General features: G+C 38.4%; 1 protein-coding gene and 1 long non-coding RNA gene across 2 annotated transcripts in view; one reads left to right on the top strand and one right to left on the bottom strand.

The window, feature by feature from the left end:
* Window positions 1-20,125, top strand: part of XRCC5 (X-ray repair cross complementing 5) — an 89,522-nt gene that overhangs the window by 49,373 nt on the left and 20,024 nt on the right. Inside the window, exons 15-16 of the mRNA XM_076005923.1 lie at window positions 17-110; window positions 2,267-2,336. Coding sequence (XP_075862038.1) covers window positions 17-110; window positions 2,267-2,336 — 164 coding nt within the window. The remainder of the gene's footprint in view (window positions 1-16; window positions 111-2,266; window positions 2,337-20,125) is intronic.
* Window positions 4,259-20,125, bottom strand: part of LOC105882614 (uncharacterized) — a 30,184-nt gene continuing 14,317 nt past the window's right edge. The window contains exons 2-3 of the long non-coding RNA XR_012920618.1: window positions 9,678-9,816; window positions 4,259-4,347 (exon numbers count right to left, since the gene is read on the bottom strand). This is a non-coding gene — a long non-coding RNA (uncharacterized LOC105882614). The remainder of the gene's footprint in view (window positions 4,348-9,677; window positions 9,817-20,125) is intronic.

Consider the following 20,125-nt stretch of genomic DNA (forward strand, 5'->3'; position numbering starts at 1 on the left):
TTTCTTTCTTTTCTAGTCATGAAGATGGACCCACTGCTAAAAAATGCAAGACTGAGGAAGGGGAAGCCCATTTTAGTGTCTCCAGCCTGGCAGAAGGCAGCGTCACCAGGGTAGGTAGAGCGTTTGCAGTGCGCTTCCCGCCTCTCAGGAAGGCTGGGGCTTGGGGAGATTGCATCATTTGTTGTTGGTCCATTCTTCTCTCTTTGAAATAAGATCATAATCACTTTCTCTGGTCCTCTCTCTGTATAAACCATAAAGGAGGCCTATCCTGAAGTTCTTTTCTTCCTTTAAGTAATTATTGTCATGAATTACCGATAGAATAACCTATATAATGTATAGGATGTAGAGCTCTCTATAATCTAATGAACATGAAACATCTCAGTGTTGAGATGTTTTTTTTCTTTTTTTCTTTTTTTTTTTGAGACAGAGTCTTGCTTTGATGCCCATGCTAGAGTGAGTGCCATGGCGTCAGCCTAGCTCACGGCAACCTCAAACTCCTGGGCTCGAGCGATCCTGCTGCCTCAGCCTCCCGAGTAGCTGGGATTACAGGCATGTGCCACCATGCCCGGCTAATTTTTTCTATATATATTAGTTGGCCAATTAATTTCTTTCTATTTTATAGTAGAGACGGGGTCTCGCTCTTGCTCAGGCTGGTTTCAAACTCCTGACCTCGAGCAATCCGCCTGCCTCGGCCTCCCAGAGTGCTAGGATTACAGGCGTGAGCCACCACGCCCGGCCTGTTGAGATGTTTTTGTAGAGATTTTGTTGTTGGCTTTATTTTGCAGCTTCCCATTTAGTCAAAATGATAGGATAATGAGGGTTAATATATGAGTCTTAATCTCCCAGTATTAATACATAAAATTTAAGTTAGTATAGGTCCATTTCTTTTGTAATATAAACAACCTCAGAACAGGATTCACAAGTTTAAGTTTTCTCCAAACTAAGTATCTTTTGACACCTGAGATCTTATTTAATGAGAAGGTTTTTGAAATTTGAAAATATTGCCTTGTTTTAAGTGGCATCAGTTTCAGTCAGTGAATCTTAAAAATTGTTCCTTATTGGCCAGGTGTGGTGGGTCACGCCTGTAATCCTAATACTTTGAGAGGCCAAAGAGGGAGGATTGCTTGAGGCCAGAAGTTCAAGACCAGCCTGGACAATAATGAGACCTTGTTTCTATAAAAGACAAAAAAATTAGCTGGTTGTTGTGGTGTGCGCCTGTAGCTCCAGCTGCTCAGGAGGCTGAGGCAGGAGGATTGCTTGAGCCCAGGAGTTTGAGGCTACAGTGAGCTGTGATGATGGCATTGCACTTCAGCCTGGGCAACAAAGTGAGACCCCGTTTCAAGAAAAAAAAAAAATGTCCCTTATTAGCAAAATACACTAGGAAAGATAGTCATAAGACATTCCTTTATTCACACCTCAAATAGAAATTTTCCCAGAAAAAATTGAATGTCTGAAAAATGATTTGGATTTCATTTAGATTTTTTATATAGTAAAGGAAAAACAATCACGATTTTATTTGTTCTGAGAGCTTTTCTGGTTGCCATACCAGAGCAAACTGGAACATTTTGGGACCCCATTGTTTTCTTTCCTATGAGCTGGGTGGTACTTAGGCCCTGTTAGGGTTGGAACCAGCAGATTAAAGGCATAGGTATGATCAGAAAGGGCAGAGAGTTTCATCTTTAAAATTTTCCCACCTAGCCTGCAGTAAATCTTTTATATAATCTGCTTTTATTTTTTGATAATGTGTTATAAACTTGGGCATGTTTATATTATATGTTATACCAAAACTTCAATGCCAAAAGGTCAGCATCAGTCTTCCAAAAAAGGATACTTCAGTGAATCAAACATCAGTCTGTTATTTCTCATGTCATCTTAATGGGGCAAATGTATTCCGAACTGACCCGACACTGCAGGACCCTCTCCTTCCTAATTCGTTGACTGTCAAGATGTATGGGTAGTCTGTATTTCCTAAAGCCTTATGCTAGGCTGGCTGGTGGCTTAGATTGTAATACTTTTCTGACCCCTCTAGAAAGAAATAAGCTTCCTTAAAGAAAAGTGAGTGAAAATACAGAGGGCAGCTGTTTGACCGCTGGAATCTGCTAGCTTTTAACAGAGCCCTGGAAATGAAAATGAACAGAAACAGCCTTCTCTTTGTCTTTGGTTTTATATGAGCACATTTACTACATTAAGCCATCTTGTATTGCCTGGGGTGCTGCCAAAAAAAAAGACGTGACCTGCAGGTTTATTGTCTGTGGGTATATTCTAGGTTGGAAGCGTAAATCCTGCTGAAAACTTCCGTGTTTTAGTGAGACAGAAGGATGCCAGCTTTGAGGAAGGTAAGTGATATCCCATTGGCTTTGCATGTAAGAGAAGGTATTTAGTTAAATTAACTGATTTAAAATATGGATTAGTCAGTATAGCCTGTTGTTGTGATGCATTATACAGCATTTTCTTTTACTGGTAGTCTTTCTGATTGTCCCTTGTTAGGGGGCCACTGAGGTGACATTATGTGCACCTGAAGGTAAACTCAGCATAGATCTGCTAAACAGAGAACTAATATGTATGTCTCCCTGTTAAGGAAACTGTGGGTCAGAACCTTGGGGCGTTTAGTTCCATTTAATTAAAGTTTGGGGGGATCTTGTGAGTAAACTTGTAATAAAACGTTTCGTGTCATATCTTCCTATTTTCAGAGATGGAATTCTTGTTACAGTCCCAAGAATTTGGGCCCCAGTTATAGTAGTACTAGAAAGACCTTGCTGCTGCCCCTAAATTTGATCCTTCTCAGATCGACCACATCCCCACTTTTTCTTATCAGATATTACATAGAATTCCATTTAGGCTGTGGTTAATATCATAACAGCTTCTGGGAACAACATTCATTCACTCGATTGCTTTCAGGTTCCTGTTCATTTATCCTTTGAACAGTGGAGACTGGCAGTTGTTAATCCTGCAAGTTTGTGTATACAGTATTGCATTCATTATTGCTGCCACAGGTCAGGCCTTTCTGTGTGCTGCCTTTTATGTATGTGAGTGTTTATGTGTGCACAGAACTTTCTCTTCTAACATCTTGGCATGTTAGGGGAAAAAATAATTCTTAAATGTCCAGACACACTACTGGCTAGCATAGGTCTAAAGTACTTTACTACTTAGAGTCTGGGAGTCCTGGCAAGATACCCAGACCAATTGTGCTATTGCCCAAAAGGCAATCGTGACCAGCTGAGCCTCAGAGCATACAGTCAACCAGGCCAGATCTTGTCAGCAGGAATGTCCAAGGCCAAGCGCATGAGAATTTCCCAAGGAAGACTAGCCTCATCATCATGGTAGTCTGCAGTCTTTTAAGTGGGGTGTGTATGTTTTGTGTTTTGAGATGGAGAAAGAGCTTTTTGCCCTGCTAAGGGTTTGCATATGGGAAAAAACTTTTGTGTTTTCCCAAAACAAAACTTCATCTAAATAGAAGAGGGAAATCTAAAATTCTACATGACAGTGTTCCATAAGGATTGGTAGAAACAGTACTTTAGAATTTCCCTCTTCCGTGCATTGGGGTGATCAAAAAAGACTTCCAGAGCATTGTGCCTTTGCTGTTGTCTGTTAGCTTTATATTATGACTATGGGTTTGGAAGGGGACAGAGATAACTGCTGTGACAAGTCAATAAACTCTGTCTCATGATTATTGTGTTTTTTGAAAGAAGAGTGAGACCTTCTTAGCTTTTGATTTATGTTGCTATTACCTTGGCCAGTCCAAGTCCAAGATCTTCCCTTTGGAAGTGATGAGTCTCCCAGGTTGCCGTAGACATGATCTTTTCAGGACTAAACCTAGTTGACATAAACATTGTATGGTAGCCACTATTTATTTTGTATCTACTATATACAAGACATTGTGCTAGCATGTTATTATATTCTTTATTTATCCATAGCAGTTCTGCAAAATCATGTGAAAAAGTAGAGAAAAGTTAGAGCTTTAACAGCTGGTGCCAGAATTTTCTGAAAGAGAGAGTTGTTTTTATTGGGAAGATACTTTGATAAGTGCTTAGGATAGAGAATGAGTCTCTGTCTCCAGACTTGGAAATTGGCCAGTACTGAGGCTTTAGAGGCGGGGGTAATTCTGTAGCATCATAGAAGTAGAAAAGCTGGAGCTACTTCAGGAGAGGAGGGGCTGAGGAAAAGAGCTAAGAGGAAGGGAGTGAATTTACACACTGCACAGCCTTCTACATATGTTCCAACTCATGGCCACAAGTACTCAGTGTCAGTGACACTCTGGAAATGCTAGGTGTAAGTGCTATATTCGGGGAAGCTGGAAGAGGCAGAGTTTGGCATCTGGCATTACTTCACACACAGCAGAGAAAGCACCTGGGAACACAGGAAGCCAGAATCAGAAGAGACCATGAGAGTACTGTGTTTTCCGAAAATAAGACCTACCCATAAAATAAGCTCTAGCAGGATTTCTAAGCATTTGCGCAATATAAGCCCTAACCCCAAAATAAGACCTAGTGATGAGCGTGGCTACGCAGAGTATCTGCACAACCCACACATTTCGTTGTGGAGCGGTAAAGAAGATGAGCAGCCCTTCTCCTCTGCCCCATCATGACAGCTACTATCCCAGAGGCGACTGGAAAAGTGCGGGCAGCCCTACCAACAAGGTCGGCTCCCCCGTCAGGTCCTGGCCATCCTGTGCGTGCTGCAAGCTGAGGCTTTGAGGGGGAAAATAACACATCCCCTGAAAATAAGCCCTAGGGTGTCTCCTTAAGGAAAAATAAATAAAAGACCCTGTCTAATTTTCGGGGAAACAAGGTAAATTCTTGAGAATTTGTTCACATCTTAGGAAAGCATGGTTCTCCCCAGGCCATGGGGTTGGGGATTTGAAGCAGTTTGATAAAATAACAAGGACAAGTGGACCCTAGATGGCCAATAAGTTACAATAAGTATTATTATCCCCATTTTGTGGGTAGAAAAACTAAAATTGGAAGAGATGAGCTTCCCCCAGAATCACAGGGATTCAAACCCATGTCTCTTTCAAATACTAGATTTCTCTACTTAGCCATACTGTGTCTCCTGATTCCTAATGCCATCCTTTCCTATACTTTTAAAAAACATTATAAGGTGTTGTACCTAAAACCTTATGCCTATAGATAGGACTTTTGATGTGTAAACTGTCCTTTTACATTGAATGTGACTTTGAGTCCCAGCACGTTGCTAGCATTTTGATGGTGGCTGTCCCTCTGTATCTCCATCTAGGACTTGGCGAATCAAAGCTCTTCAGTGACGGCACAAAACCAGACTTGCTGCAGAGCTGTCAAAAAACAAGACTGCCTGCTTGTTAGCAACTAGCTCTGCCCTGTGATTCTAACTTGTCTTTCCTTATCCCCCTCCTCCCTTTCTTGCTTCCAGCTCCAGAAATTTTGTCTCTCTGTTCCTTGTCCTGCCTTTGTTCTTCTGGTTGGGAATCTTTTTATCAAGGACTCTTGCAAGCCCAAAGAGTACTCCCTCGGGTACTCCCTCCAAATTTTAAGCTGTCTGCCTGGTAGTGATCTTCTCTTTGAGAGATCTGTGTCCAGGGTGGGGAGAGGGGAAGCCCTTCCCTTTTCTCCAGTTTATCTATATATTCAGTTCAGTTGCCAAAAGTGTGATCAACAATAGATAGTTGGTAAGATTGTTTTATCCTTAGGTAGAACTTGGCTATTTCACCTGTTGTTATAAAGTAAAATATGGGTGTCGTTACTTTCTGTGGGGCCTAATAGTAGCATAGTCAAACCAAGAGAGTATGATGATCCTCTCCCTTGACATCAGCAGTCTATAGTAGGCAGCTACCCATTTTCTTACCTTCTAGTTTTTAGTACTCGGGATGTTTCTTGTTCCAAGCTTATTGGCAGAGAGGAGATAACTTAGGCTCTGAACCCCCCACGCCCCCACCCCCGGGAAAGTGTTCTTCCTGGCTGCCAGTGCTTTTGCGAGCCGTCCTTGATTCTCTGTTGGGTTCCCTTCTTTTTCCAGTCCCTTTCCTCCTCCTTCCCCACCTAAACCACCACCGTTCTGTCACCACAGCGTTACAGTAGAAAAAATTCTTGACGATCTATCAGTTGTGAGAGTAGGGTTGTTTCCCTGCGTACACTGTTCATGACATCATCGCCATCATCTATGATCTATTCTGTGGCTGCCACAGAGTCCGCAGTGGCCCCTCTGAATGAGTTTATCCACTTACTTGAATATTCTCCTCCTCAGTCGATCAGCAGAGGTACTGAGGAGAAACAGTCTTAACTTCTAACTCCCAAGGAGTTGAATTCCCAGCTCCTTATCTTTCCCTTCTTTGACTTAGGAAGAATGCAGAAATGGTCTCAAGAGAGCAAATTGAAGAAGGAAAAGTCACATTACTTTAATCCTCCAAATAATTCCTGTGTAATTAGTCTGAATTTATAAATTCCCGCTGAATATGGAGCATTATGTACAATAGTTTGAATGTCCCCGGTGTGTCCAAAACAGGTTCTTTGAGGACCTTAAGAGCCAGAAAAGGTGGGTATATGAGAACAGATGACAGGATGGAATGTGGGCCGGGCGAGGTGGCTCATGCCTGTAATCCTAGCTCTCTGGGAGGCCGAGGCGGGAGGATTGCTCAAGGTCAGGAGTTCTAAACCAGCCTGAGCAAGAGTGAGATCCCGTCTCTATTATAAATAGAAAGAAATTAATTGGCCAGCCAAAAATATATAGAGAAAAAATTAGCCAGCCATGGTGGCGCATGCCTGTAGTCTCAGCTACTCCGGAGGCTGAGGCAGAAGGAATTGAGCCCAGGACTTTGAGGTTGCTGTGAGCTAGGCTGACGCCACGGCACTCTAGCCTGGGCAACAGAGTGAGACTCTGTCTCAAAAATAAAAAAAGGATGGAATGTGACTTATTTTATACTAAGATGATTCTCTCTTTCATGGGCCTTGTCTTTGCCACTTAGATTATAGGTTCTATATTAGGCTTCTGCATAGTGACAAGGTGGCAGAACTACATTCCACCCAATTGAATTCTCATGAACATGACTAGATTTAAAAAAAAAAAAAAAAACCATACCTGTCAAGAGAAGACATCCTAAGTAGAAATGGCACAGACCCCCAAACAGCTGGTATTTAACAGTAGATTTACGAGCAAGTGAACAGTAATGTGCACTTGTCTATTTGATTAGAAGATGATCAATTTAATCTGTGGCTGCTGAAGCATTTAATTTCTCTCATTTTTTCCCCTCTTTTCACTTTGTTTGCATCACATCTCATCCTCAAGTCTTTTTGCCTTTGTTCTCCAACCTACCTTATTGTCATTCATCAAAAACAGCATTTTAATTTTAAAAGAGATTTCCAAAAATTCAAGTCCTTCCAGCACAAGATAGAATATGGTACAGTTAGTGATAAAATGGTATTATTCATCAAAGCCAAACAGACAGTGTTTTTCAATCGTGTTTTTGTCAGGTGTAACACTGTCCTGTTTGCACAGCAGTTTACTTACATAGGTTATATGATTTTCTGCCGTGAGTCAGTCAAGTCTTACCAGAGTTGGGGAACCTGCAGCCTTCTGATTTAAAGATTGTTCTTTTTTAAGCACCAAAAGAGGCAAGAAAGCTTCATCTTTCTCTGCTGCACCCCTTTTAATAAAAGGGTTTGTTCTGTAAAATTTGGATTCAGTTAAAAGGCTGCACTTAAAGACCTAGAAGGCCATATTTCACCTTAAGGCCGCAAGTTCTCCCCCCTAGCCTGTGTGGATCCTCGAGAATTGTGATTGAGGAAAAATTTCCCGTGCATGTATGTTTTCTTTTTTTAATTGGCCTTGATTTATGTAATCTTGGATGTGAATTATTATTGAACCTTGCTCAAATAAAGATAAGAAGGTAAAAATATGACCTTTATCTAAACAGAGCTGGTACATTTAAGAAAAATAAATTCTGTCAAATACCTTAAACATCTTAGTAATACTAAATACTGTGTTTCCCCGAAAATAAGACTTACCCATAAAATAAGCCCTAGTAGGATTTCTAAGCATTTGCGCAATATAAGCCCTACCCCGAAAATAAGACCTAGTGATGGGTGTGCTATGGAGCGGTAATGAAGACAGGCAGCCCTTCTTATCTGCCCCATCGTGACAGCTACTATCCCAGAGGTGACTGGAAAAGTGCGGGCAGCCCCACCAACAAGGTCGGCTCCCCCTGTCAGGTCCCGGCCATCCTGTGTGTGCTGCAGGCTGAGGCTTTGAGGGGAAAATAACACATCCCCTGAAAATAAGCCCTAGGGTGTCTTCTTGAGGAAAAATAAATACAAGACCCTGTCTTGTTTGTGGGGAAACATGGTACAAACAGTGACTAAAATTTTAAACATCTTTAGCCCTATAAAAGTTTTTTTTAACTATTTGACATACTTTCTTAGTGCTTTCCCAGAATAGTACTGTTATGCATCTCATCATGAGAGAAAATACATGATTAAAGATTTCAGAGCTTTACTCTGTACTCCATATTTTTTATTAAATATTTCACTTGTTCTTCACTGGATTCCTTTTTTGACTTGTTTTAAATTGTTAAACCACAGAACTTGATGATCCGGGCTTATTTTGTGCCTTCTTTATCAAGACTAGTCTCATTCTAACACAAAAGTCAGTCTGTTTGGAATTGCAGAAGATACCTTTAGGTACCTAAAGTGGTGTGTTATTACTTGATGTGGTAATTACACATCAGTGGGCCTTCAGGGTCTTGTTCATCTTCTGTGTGGGTACACTGGAGCCCAGAGTAGTTAGGATGGCTTTCCACAGATTATTGCAAATGTGTGGAAGACACTGGATCAAATTCCAGAGAGCCAGTTCTTGGCCTCTTGTGCCTTAAACTTCTGCGTTTGTTGCATATATTTCATTAGATGGCACAGCACTACCCTGAAGTTTATGTTTTAATATTATAGAACTCCCCAGCCAAATCATTAAAATGAAAGCATTGAAATAAAGACGAAAGGAAAAATTAAAGAAGACATGGCATAGAAATCAAAGATCATCATATGCACATAACCATTTTTATATTAAGTGTTTTTGTTTTTCAGCAACTCTCCCCAAAAGGCTTCCATCCATTCTTACTCAGCTTCTAAAATCCTTTCAAGTTCCTGTCAATCTATGTATCAGAATATCCCTAATTACAGGGTATGGCTCTTGTAAAATGTAGCCTAGCTGTCCATTAAGAAAGAAAGACAACTGGCAGCATAAAATTGAAAGCATCTTTGATATAGTTATGTTCTCAGTGCTTGGATTTCTTCCTGAGAGCATTAAACAGAGTCTATATGTAATATATGACAGCGTTCCTATTTTCTCCCAATGTTTTGTTTTTTTTTATGCTACATAGTAAAGTTGCTTGCCTTAAACCTGCTGAGCAATTTTTCTCTTTTTATGTTAAAAGCGGAAAGGATATTTTTCTCTCTGGCTGAAAATGTGGAATTCTTGAACGCTGTCCCAGCGTCAGAACAACTAGAAGAGCCCGAGTCCATTCAAGCCTGCATTTAACATACTGAACTGCTGGCTTGCACTGATGACCCGGGCCACCATCAGGGCAACAGCAAAGTGCTTACAGTCAGCTCTGATAGAAACAGAATTCATGGGTGCTTAGGAGAAAGGGTATGTCATCCAACTTGCTGTTGCTCACGAGTATGATTTGTGAGGCAGAGAGCAGTTCAAGTACTTACTCATGGCAGTTTGGTTCTTTCTCTCTGCCTCCTATAAATTCTGCAGTTCTTCCTTCCATGGTGCATCATTGTCATGCAGGGCATTGCACTTCGTTCTCCTTAATATTGGGCTGTCTTCAAGATTGCTTCGTAAGCCCAGCTGGTTGAAAAAGGAAACTGATTTCAGATTGTGCTGATGTGCAAACTGCTTTAATCAATGACTTAAAGTGACTGCTGGTGGCAAACAACAGAAGCTCTTAACCAATTAGGATGTTTAGGAAAAGATGTTGGGCTTTTGTTAAAATAGTCACTAATCAGCTAAAATGTGTTAACAGGAGCCTAGAAACAGCTTGGAGCTCTACTTAAATGTAATAAAAGTGTTTTGTCCTCCCCTTTCAAATTGCAAGCCCAAGGCAAAAAATATGCTGACACAGAAAAAAGTGGCAAGTATAATTTGGTTCAGTTAGTCCTGTTAGATCTTTGTGTATCTACAAAAAACCTAAAAAAAAAAGGCATGCTTGCCTTCTTTGCCTAGAAAAGGGTAGGGAGTTTGATTCCAATATAGAACACAGTTTCAACAGGCCTTGAGAATATTACCAGCATAGATGTCTTTGGAAACAGGAGAAAAATTAGTTTTTTTGTTGTCAGTTTCCTTATGGACAGTTGGAGAAAAATCTTCAGTTAGTAGCTATGATTATGATTAAAGACCCATTTTTGTTTTCCTTTGTCAGATTAAACTGCTGAAATCTTGTAATTATCTGTTTATGTCTTTCAGTGGTAATGAGGTTCAGCCATAACACTCAAGATAGTCACTGTATTTCATTGGTAGGCCGTTGGAGTCAGGAGCCTTTGCTCATATGAGAACTACCTTTCATAATTCTCTTGCCCTTGGAATCGAGTAATGCTTTCTTGGGGCATTGAGGGTAAGATTTGCTGTCTAAGCTTTAATAGTTATTCTGTAGTAGAAGCATCTAATGTCTCCCTCCTGTCTCCCTCCTCCCTCCAAGTCTCTTAGATAAGTTGCATCTATTAATTCCGGTTTTTTAATGTCTTTATTGAAGTAAAATTTTCTATAAAATGTACTGGTAAGTATTATACAATTTGGTGATCTTTTGTAAATTTATAGGGTTGTATAATCATCACCACAATCCAGCTAAAGGACATTTCTCTCACCCCAAAAAGTTCCCCATTCCTGTTTATACTCAGTTCTTATTTCTGCTACTTTCTGTCTCTATGGATTTGTGTGTTCTAGAAATTTTACACAAGTGGAATTGCTCAATATACAGTCTTTTTGCATTTGTTTCTTTCACTTAGCATGTAATTTGAGGTTTATCCCTGTAGGTATATCAGTAGTTAATTTCTTTTTATGGGTGAATAATATTCCATTCATGGATATGCCACATTTTGTTTATTTATTCATCAGCTGATGGGCATTTGGATTGTTTCCAGTTTAAGGCTTTTATAAAATTGTGTTGCTAGGAATATTTGCATGCAAGTCTTTGTATGTTTTTGTTTTTCTTGGGTAGGAGTGGAATTGCTGGGCCATATGGAAAGTTCACAGCCAAACTCTTTTCAAAAGTGGCTTATCAGTTTCTGTCCCCACCAGCAACATATGAGGATTCCAATTTCTTCACATGTTTAATAACACTGGTGGTGTCAGCTGTTTGCAGTGTTTGTTTTTTTTCACTGTGGTTTTAATTTGCAGTTCTTGAAAAACTAAGGATTTTTTTCACGTGCTTATTAGCCATGCATGTGAAACATCTGGTGAAATATTTGGTGAAATATCTATTCATGTCTTTTGACTAGTTTTTAATTGGGTTGTCTTATTACTGAGATGTAAAGAGTTCTATATATATTCTGAATACAAGTCCTTTATCAGATACATGACTTGCACATATTTTCTGCCACTCTGTGGCTTGAGTTTTTTTTTTTTTTAATAGTGTCTTTTGAAGAGTAAAGTTCTTAATTTTGATTAAGTCCAGTTTATCATTTTTTCTTTTATGGGTTGTCATTTGGTGTCATATATAAGAAATATTTGCCTAGCCCAAGTCACAAAGATTTTCTTCTATATTTTCTTCTATTTAAGTCTATAATCTGTCTTTAGTTGATTTTTGTGAATAATTATGAGGTAAGGGTCCAGGTTCATTATTTTACCCTGGGGATAACCAATTGTCTCAGCACCATTTGTTGAAAAGACTGACCTTTTCCCATCAAATTGCCTTGGCACATTTGTTGAAAATCAATTGACCATAAATTTAAGAATTTATTTCTTCAATTCTGTTACATTGATCTATATGTCTATTTTCCCTCATACACCGTTTTGGTTACTGTAACTTTATCATGAGTTTTGAAATCATATTCTAGATAGTCCTCCGACTCTGTTATCTAAAATTGTTTAGTCTACTCTAGGTCCTTTGCATTTCCATATAAATTTTAGGATCAGCTTTCAATTTAGGGATTGCCACAAGTATATAATAATTAAGGGAGAATTGCCATGTTAACGATATTGAGCTTTCTAATCCATGAACATGGACTATTTCTCCATTTATTTAGATCTTGTTTACTTTCCATAATGTCTTATAGTTTTTAGTTCACAAGTCTTAAACTTTCTTAAATTTACTACCAAGTATTTTATTCTTTTTGATGCTGTTGGGAATGGAATTACTTTTTTAATTTTATTTTTGGATTGTTTGTGGCTAATATAGAGAACTGTGATTACTTTCTGTTTATTGATCTTATATCCTGCAACCTTATTAAACTTATTTTTTAGTTCTAGTAGTTTTTTTTTTTTATGTATATACTCCTTAGGATTTTCTACATACAGGATCATGTTGTCTACAAATAAAGTTTTACTTCTTTTTTTTTTTTTTTTTTTTTTTTTTTAAGACTAGTCAAGTGCAGTAGTGAGGAGGGGGGAAAGTAGTAGAACAAGGAGTTCAATCTGTAACTGACTGTGAACAATCACGTGAGATAACTCACTACCTTCGGACCAGCCTACTTCTTCCTTTATAACTTATATGCCTTTTTTGGAGGGGGGCGGGACAAAGTCTCATTCTGTTGCCCCAGGTGGAGTGCAGTGACATCATTGTAGCTCACTGCAAGCTCCAACCACTAGGTTTAAGGGATCCTCCTGCCTCATCCTCCTGAATAGCTGGGACTATGGGTGTACACCAGGGCACCAGCTGATTTTTCTATTTTTAGTAGAGATGGAGTCTTGCTGTGTTGCTCAGGCTGATCTTGAACTCTTGAACTCAAGCAATCCTGCCGCCTCAGCCTCCCAAAGTGCTAGAATTAGAGGCATGAGCTACCCGGCCCTGCCACTTATATGCCTTTAATCTTTTTTTCTTGATTGTATTGCTTGAAATTTCTAGTGCAGTGTTGAATAGAAACAGTGGGTAAATATCCTTACCTTGTTCCTGATCTGAGGAGGAAAACTTTGTCTTTCACCATTACTATGATGTTAGTTTTAAGTTTTTCCCAGATTCTCTTTGTCAGCTGGAGGAGGTTTCCTTCCATTTCTAGTTGGTTGACAGTTTTTATTATGAATGAGTTTTGAGTTTTGTCAGATGCATTTTCTGTATCTATTGTGACTATTGTGTGGTTTTTATTCTTCTGTTAATATCATGTATCATATTAATTGATTTTTTAAAATTTACTCAACTTTGCATTTCAGGAATCAATTCTAGTTAATCATACTATAAAATCCTTTTTATGTGTTCTGGATTCTTTTTGGTAATGTTGAGGTTTGACTATGCCCCCCAAAGTTCATGTGTTAGGAACTTAATGCACATTGTAACACTGTGGAGAAGTGGGACCTTTAAGGGCAATTAGGTCTTGGGGGCACCACCCTCATGATTAAGGCCATTATCACATGAGTCTGTTAGTTGTAGAAAGGACAAGTTCAGCCCAGTTTCCTCTCTCTGTCTCTTGGCATGGAATGACCCCTGCCAGATTCTGACACCATGCTCTTGAACTCCACAGCTTCCAGAACTGTGAGCTAAATAAATAACTGTTCTTCATAAACTGCGTGGTCCTCAGGTATTCTGTTATAACAGCACAAAACTGACCAACGCAGCTAATACTTTGTTAGGATTTTTGAGTATATGTTCATGAGGGACATATGTTTGTGTGTGTGTGTGTGTGTGTGTGTGTGTGTGTGTGTGTGTGTGTGTGTGTGTGTGTATCTGTATTTTTCTGGCTTTGGCAACAAAGAAATACTGGACTCATAAAATGAGTTAGGAGGTTTCCTTTCCTTTTCTTTGGGATTGTTACTATTTCTCCTTTACGTATTTGATAGACTTTACAGGTAAAGCCATCTGCACCTGGGTTCTTTGTGGGAAGCTTTTTAATACTAATTTGATTTTTTTTTTTAACTTACAGATCTACTTGGAGTTTTTATTTCTTCTTAAATCAATTTTGGTAATTTATATCTTTGTAAGGATTTTGTCCATTTCATCTAAGTTGTCTAATTTGTTGGCATGACATGGTTCATATTATTATTCCCTTATAATATTTTTGATATCTATTGCCTATTTCTGATTTGGGGATTTTGTATCTTTTTCTTGGTCTGTCTAGGTAAAGGCTTATAAATTGTATCTTTTTGAGATCTTAGCTTTTAGTTTTATTGATTTTCTTTATTATCATTCTCTTTTTATTTAATTAGTTTCTGCTCTGATCTTTGTTAGTTCCTACTTCTTGTTTTGGATAACTTGCTCTTCTTTTTTCTTGTTTCTGAACATAGAAGCTTTAGATTATTGATTTCAAACCTCTTTTCTAATATAGGCATTTAAAGCTATACATTTACTTTTAAGCAGTACTTTATCTGCACACCATAAATTGTGTTGTGTTGTGTTTTTGTTTTCATTCGGTTCACATATTTTCCAATGTCTTTTGCAATTATTTCTTTGACACTTGGATTATTTTGAAGTATATTTTTAAGTTCCCAATATTGAGTTTTCCAAATTTCTTTCTGTTGTTAATTTTTAATTTAATTCTGTTGTAATTGGAGAACATATTTTGAATGGCTTTAATCCTTTTAAATTTATTGAGACTTGTTCTGATGCCTGGCATAGACTGTTCTGACAAATGTTCCCTGTGGCCTTAAAAGGGGCAGGTATTCTGCTGTTGTTGGCTCAACTGTAAATATCAGTTAGGTCAGTTTGGTTGATAGTTTGTTCACGTTTATGTCTTTGTTGATTTCTTGTGTAGTTGTTTTCCATGAAGTTTTGAGTATTGAAAGTTGCTTACCTTGATATCCTGTGTGCTGGTGAGACCTTTGTATTTTTTTGCCTCACCTGGCTAACTCAGCTGGGCCAAGAGATTCAATTGAATTTATACAGAGGACCAGTGCAGGTAATAGGATGCACTATTTTTAGTTTGTTAGATAGATAGACACATACATACATGCATACAGGGTCTTGCTCTATTGCCCAGGCTAGAGTGCAGTAGTGACATCATAGCCCACTGCAGCCTCAAACTCCTGGATTCAAGTGCTCCTCCCACCCCAGCTTCCAGAGTAGCTGGACTAGAGGCATGCTCCCAGGTAATTTTAAAAAACTGTTTTTTAGAGACGGGGTCTCATCATGTTGCCTAGGCTGATCTCGAACTCCTGGCCTCAAGTGATCCACCCACTTCAGCCCCCTAATAGCTAGGATTACAAATGTGAGCCATTGCACCCAGCTAAAGTGCATTTTATATAAAGGCCTTCAACTGATCAACACCTAACTGGACTTATAGGAATAACATTTATCGGGTGTCGGGTAGGTGGGCGGGGGGAGGAGGGGATGGGTATATACATACATAATGAGTGAGATGAGTACCATCTGGGCGATGGTCACACTTGAAGCTCTGATTTGAGAGGAGAGGGGGGACAAGGGCAATATATGTAACCTTAACATTTGTATCCCCATAATATGCTGAAATGAAAAAAAAATAAGAAAAATAAACTTAGATACATGTATGCAAGATTATGTTAGTGTTTTGGGAATCTTTTGCTTCTTGGGAAGAATTCCTTTATATTAGTACAGAATAAGCTTACCCAGTACAGGAAAAATTGTGTAGGTTTAAGGAATTTGTTAGAGCGGAAAGGTGATTTGTTGTGAGAAATGAAAGTTAATTTTAGTGACAACAGTTATTTTGGTATATTAAGTCTTAGATCAATATTTATAGATTTGGAAAAATTTTAGGTTCATTATTTTTCCTTTCATTTGTTTCTTCTTTTGTGCCACTTTTCTCAAGCATGTGTTTATTTTGTTTGATTCATTATTTGTCTCATATACTGAGAAGAAAATATATATGCAATAACTAAAGTTGGATTATCCCATAATTTGTACCATTTCTAATTATTCTTCTAAGTCGTGAAGCCAGCACGACTTAGAATTGGAATTTTAAATATATAGGATTATAAGGAACATAGAATCCACAAACCAAAGATTTGCCTACGGCAAATCTGCTTCAAATTAGTAGACTTTCATGAGGACAGCAGATGAAATGAAATCATTTCTAAGGTCCTTTTTACCTCTGCTCTTTAAGTATATGAGTAACAAACAGAAAGAGCAAGGTCCATGGTACAGAAAGAATAAAACAAAAAAGAGATAAAAAGATGAATGAAATAGAAGTATTCTGAGTATCACCATCAGTAAATGTGAACCTATGAAAATGTCTTTCCATTTAAAAATTCACTGGAAAGAGAAACAATTGTTTGTTGTCTGCTTATACTACAGTCTCTTATGTGTTTCATGATGATTTAATTATTCCTTGGGCTTTTTCCTCATTAAATAAGTACATGCTCATGTGTGTTCATGATATCATCTTCACAAAAATGTACATTCTTCTCTCTCACCCCTAAACCCCACTCTAAAGAGATGCCCATGATTTGAGAACCTGTATATTTTTGGGTACAGTTTGGGTAACTGTTTGGCTGCAGTTTCATTTAACTATGATGCATTATCATAAATGCTGCTGCTAGTCTACCATCAGTGAGACAAAACAACCGTCATCTGTTGTTATGTTCTCTGAGTATTGCTGGCTAGTAGTAGTTTTTGGTTTCTATTGTCTACTTTAACAAACAGTGCTTAGGAGTAATAAGAGTTTGAATTTTTGATTTACAGCAGATTTACTTCTCTGGTTCTTTGGATCAATTCTTAAGTCTTAGCCCCTTCAAAGAAGAAGTAGAGAAATATAACATTTCTGTATTTTTAGCTCTAGAATATTATAAAACTTTCTTTATAAAACCAGAAAAGGAGAGAGGGGAGAAAATGAAAGGGGAAAAAAGAAGAGTCTGAGAGGTCTAAGGAAAGATGTCATATAAACACAAGGCATCATTTTTTGTCAGTTTTTAGAAGGATTTACCACATAGGATATGGTCCTTCTAAAATTTCTGGTACCTAATATGTCCTTTCAAGAATGACTCAAATTCTCGAGGCATCTGAAACATTGCGAGCTGCCTCCCTCCTCCAATATCCACAAAAGCGCATTCAGCTGTTGGCGGCCTGTTTCTCTGCTTGCTGAGGAGTCTGACTCATCACTCACTGTCGTGAGTTTGAATTCCATTCAATTACCAACTTTTAATTGGATCCCATTGCCAGACTGGTCTCCTGTTCCAGAGTGTTTCCTCTTGGCTGCACTGTTACTATGGCTACTGGGCTGCTTCTGCTTACTTCCTGTATTAGCGTGATGACATCTACTCAGGTATGAAGCGGGACAGATACTATAAAATTGCTACAGTACCAAACACTATTATCTTCCTTTCATCCTCCTGTCTACAGCCCATATGGAATGGAATCAAGTTGGAGTGGTATGGTTCTTAATTCTTCTATATCACTTTTATTTTAGTAAGTCTCACCAACTTGCAGAATTCTAGGACCCTGGAAAATTGTGGAGATCCTTTCTCTTCTCTCCTAACCCCTCACTTTCCATCTCCAACACATTTTTTCAGGCATATGGAATATACATTACGTAAGCCAAGAAATCACTTTGTTTAATAAGAAAGTATTTTTTTAGTTTCTTATGTTAACATAATGTCTCAATATTGTATTTTAAGTATACTCCTTTCTGGAATTTTGAAAAATTAGTTACACTAGATAATGATGTTCTTTGGTCTTTAGCTAACTGCTATATTCCCTATAAATATTAATTGATGACCTTCAGGCTTTGTGGGACATGTTTATTGGGTCTTATATGGTTAAATAGAATGTTTTTGATAAAAAATGACAAGACCATAGAATGCCATGGAACCTAAAATTTGCCAGCTGACCTGGGAACAGATCTGTTCTTACACTCAGCTTGTTTAAGATGAGAAATGTTATTGCATCCAGAATAAAAATGATACGTCAATGATGTTCTCTTACATAAAAAGAGCTTAAATTAAGCCAGTGGGCTAACTGGATATCACTTTTCTAGTTTCCCATTAGCTGACAGTACCATGTTTGTTCTACAGAGTACGCCAAGGCCAAGAGAGCTTCAAGAGCTTTCTTCCTGTGGCTGTAAAGTAGGACTCACAGTTAGCTCAAATAAAAACAAAAATAAAACCAGAGAGATCTCATGGTCTGCAGGAATGGATTCTGACAATAAAGACTTTGCATTTACTCTGCTACTTGTGCCTGGGGTTTTAATTTAACACATCAATGAAAAGGCAGCATTTAAAAAGGGGGGAAACACTCAGCAGGACTTACTTTTATTAGTGCAATTTGTAAGAAATTACTGCACTTAATGAGAAAATCTTTAAGCATGAAAAAATGGGTTGTGACTGAACTTGTGGAACTTAAATGGTGAGATTTTAATTGAGTTTTTTAGTTATTGGTAAGAAAAATAATAATAATTAAAAACAAAAAAACCAGGGCTACATCTGTATGTGGAGGTGGTCAGCACTTTATATACCTTAGTTCAATTTCCTGTGCCACTGGTCATGCAGAAGATTATGGCCATGGTGTTCTCTGCGTCATATTTACTGACCTTTTCTGTTCTTAAAAGGGAAGCAGGCAGCTTCTTTTTTGCTAGATGAGGAAGTTTGGGACAAAGAGTCTGGGAGAACAGTTTCTAAAAGGGGGACAAACTAGACAGGGCAAAGAGCAGAGCTGTGTCTGCTTCGTAATCCAGCTGCTTTAAAAAGAAGCCAAATTTAAATGTCTTTTTCAAGTTCATAAAGTTTATACTTTTTCCCAAATTCTCCATTTCTTTTGTTGCTTTCCAGTGATTACTTTTTCCTCTATAAGAATATTTCGGGGAGGGGGGGAAATGGGCATTTATTGAAACCTTAAAATCTGTACCCCCATAATATGCCAAAATAAAAAAAATAATTAAAAAAATAAAAGAATATTTCATTAGAAGGCTCGGTGTGGTGACTACACCTGTAAACCTCACACTTTGGGAGGCTGAGGCAGGAGGATTGCTTGAGGTTAGGAATTCGAGACCCACTAGAGCAAGAGTGACACCCCGTCTCTACAAAAAAATAGAAAAATCAGCTGAGTGTGGTAGTAGGCACCTGTAGTTCCAGCTACTCAGAAGGCTGAGGTGGGAGGATCGCTTGAGCCCCAGAGTATGAGGTTGCTGTGAGCTATGATGATGCCACTGCACTCTAGCTGGGGTGACAGAGACTCGTCTCAAAAAGAAACACACACACACACACACACACTAAATGTTTTAGTTAAAGAGTTATACTGGAAGTGGAAGAAGAAGGATAAAAAGAAATAAGTCCTCATATCTTTTGTCATTTAGAGAAAAAATATTTAAGATGCCTTCTTTTTGTATTTAAATTTCAGAAGTACGTTTGATTTCTGAGAGGACGTGAACACCATGGGAAGTACTCAGTTGTTTCTAGTACCTCTTGTTCATTGTCACAGCCCCCACAGTTATGGCACAACCATGTTAAACCTAAAGGAAAGGGAAGCGTATGTAGCTCTAAAGATGTTGCAAGTATTAATAGAAGTAGAAATAATATTTTTTACATAATTCAGTTTCTATAGAAATATAACTTTTTAAAAAAAATTAAATATGCTTCTGAACCTTTTCAATAACTTTTCTTTTTTTCTTTTTTTTTTTGAGACAGATTCTCACTGTGTTGCCCGGGCTAGAGTGCTGTGGCATCAGCCTAGCTCACAGCAACCTCAAACTCCCGGGCTCAAGCAATCCTCCTGCCTCAGCCTCCCGAGTAGCTGAGACTACAGGCATGTGCCACCATGCCTGGCTAATTTTTTCTATATATATTTTTAGTTGGCCGATTAATTTCTTCTATTTTTAGTAGAGACGGGGTCTCACTCTTGCTCAGGCTGGTTTCGAACTCCTGACCTTGAGCAATCCTCCCGCCTTGGCCTCGCAGAGTGCTAGGATTACAAGGGTGAGCCACCGCGCCCGGCCTCAATAACTTTTAATTGAATTTCATTGTGTCCTACCTCATTAGAAAGAAGGAAAGAAAAAAACCTATGAATGTTATATTCTCTTACTATTTAAATTAAGTAGTGCTTTATTAATTT

Source organism: Microcebus murinus, chromosome 8 (genome assembly GCF_040939455.1).
Source record: "Microcebus murinus isolate Inina chromosome 8, M.murinus_Inina_mat1.0, whole genome shotgun sequence".
NCBI lineage: Eukaryota > Metazoa > Chordata > Mammalia > Primates > Cheirogaleidae > Microcebus > Microcebus murinus.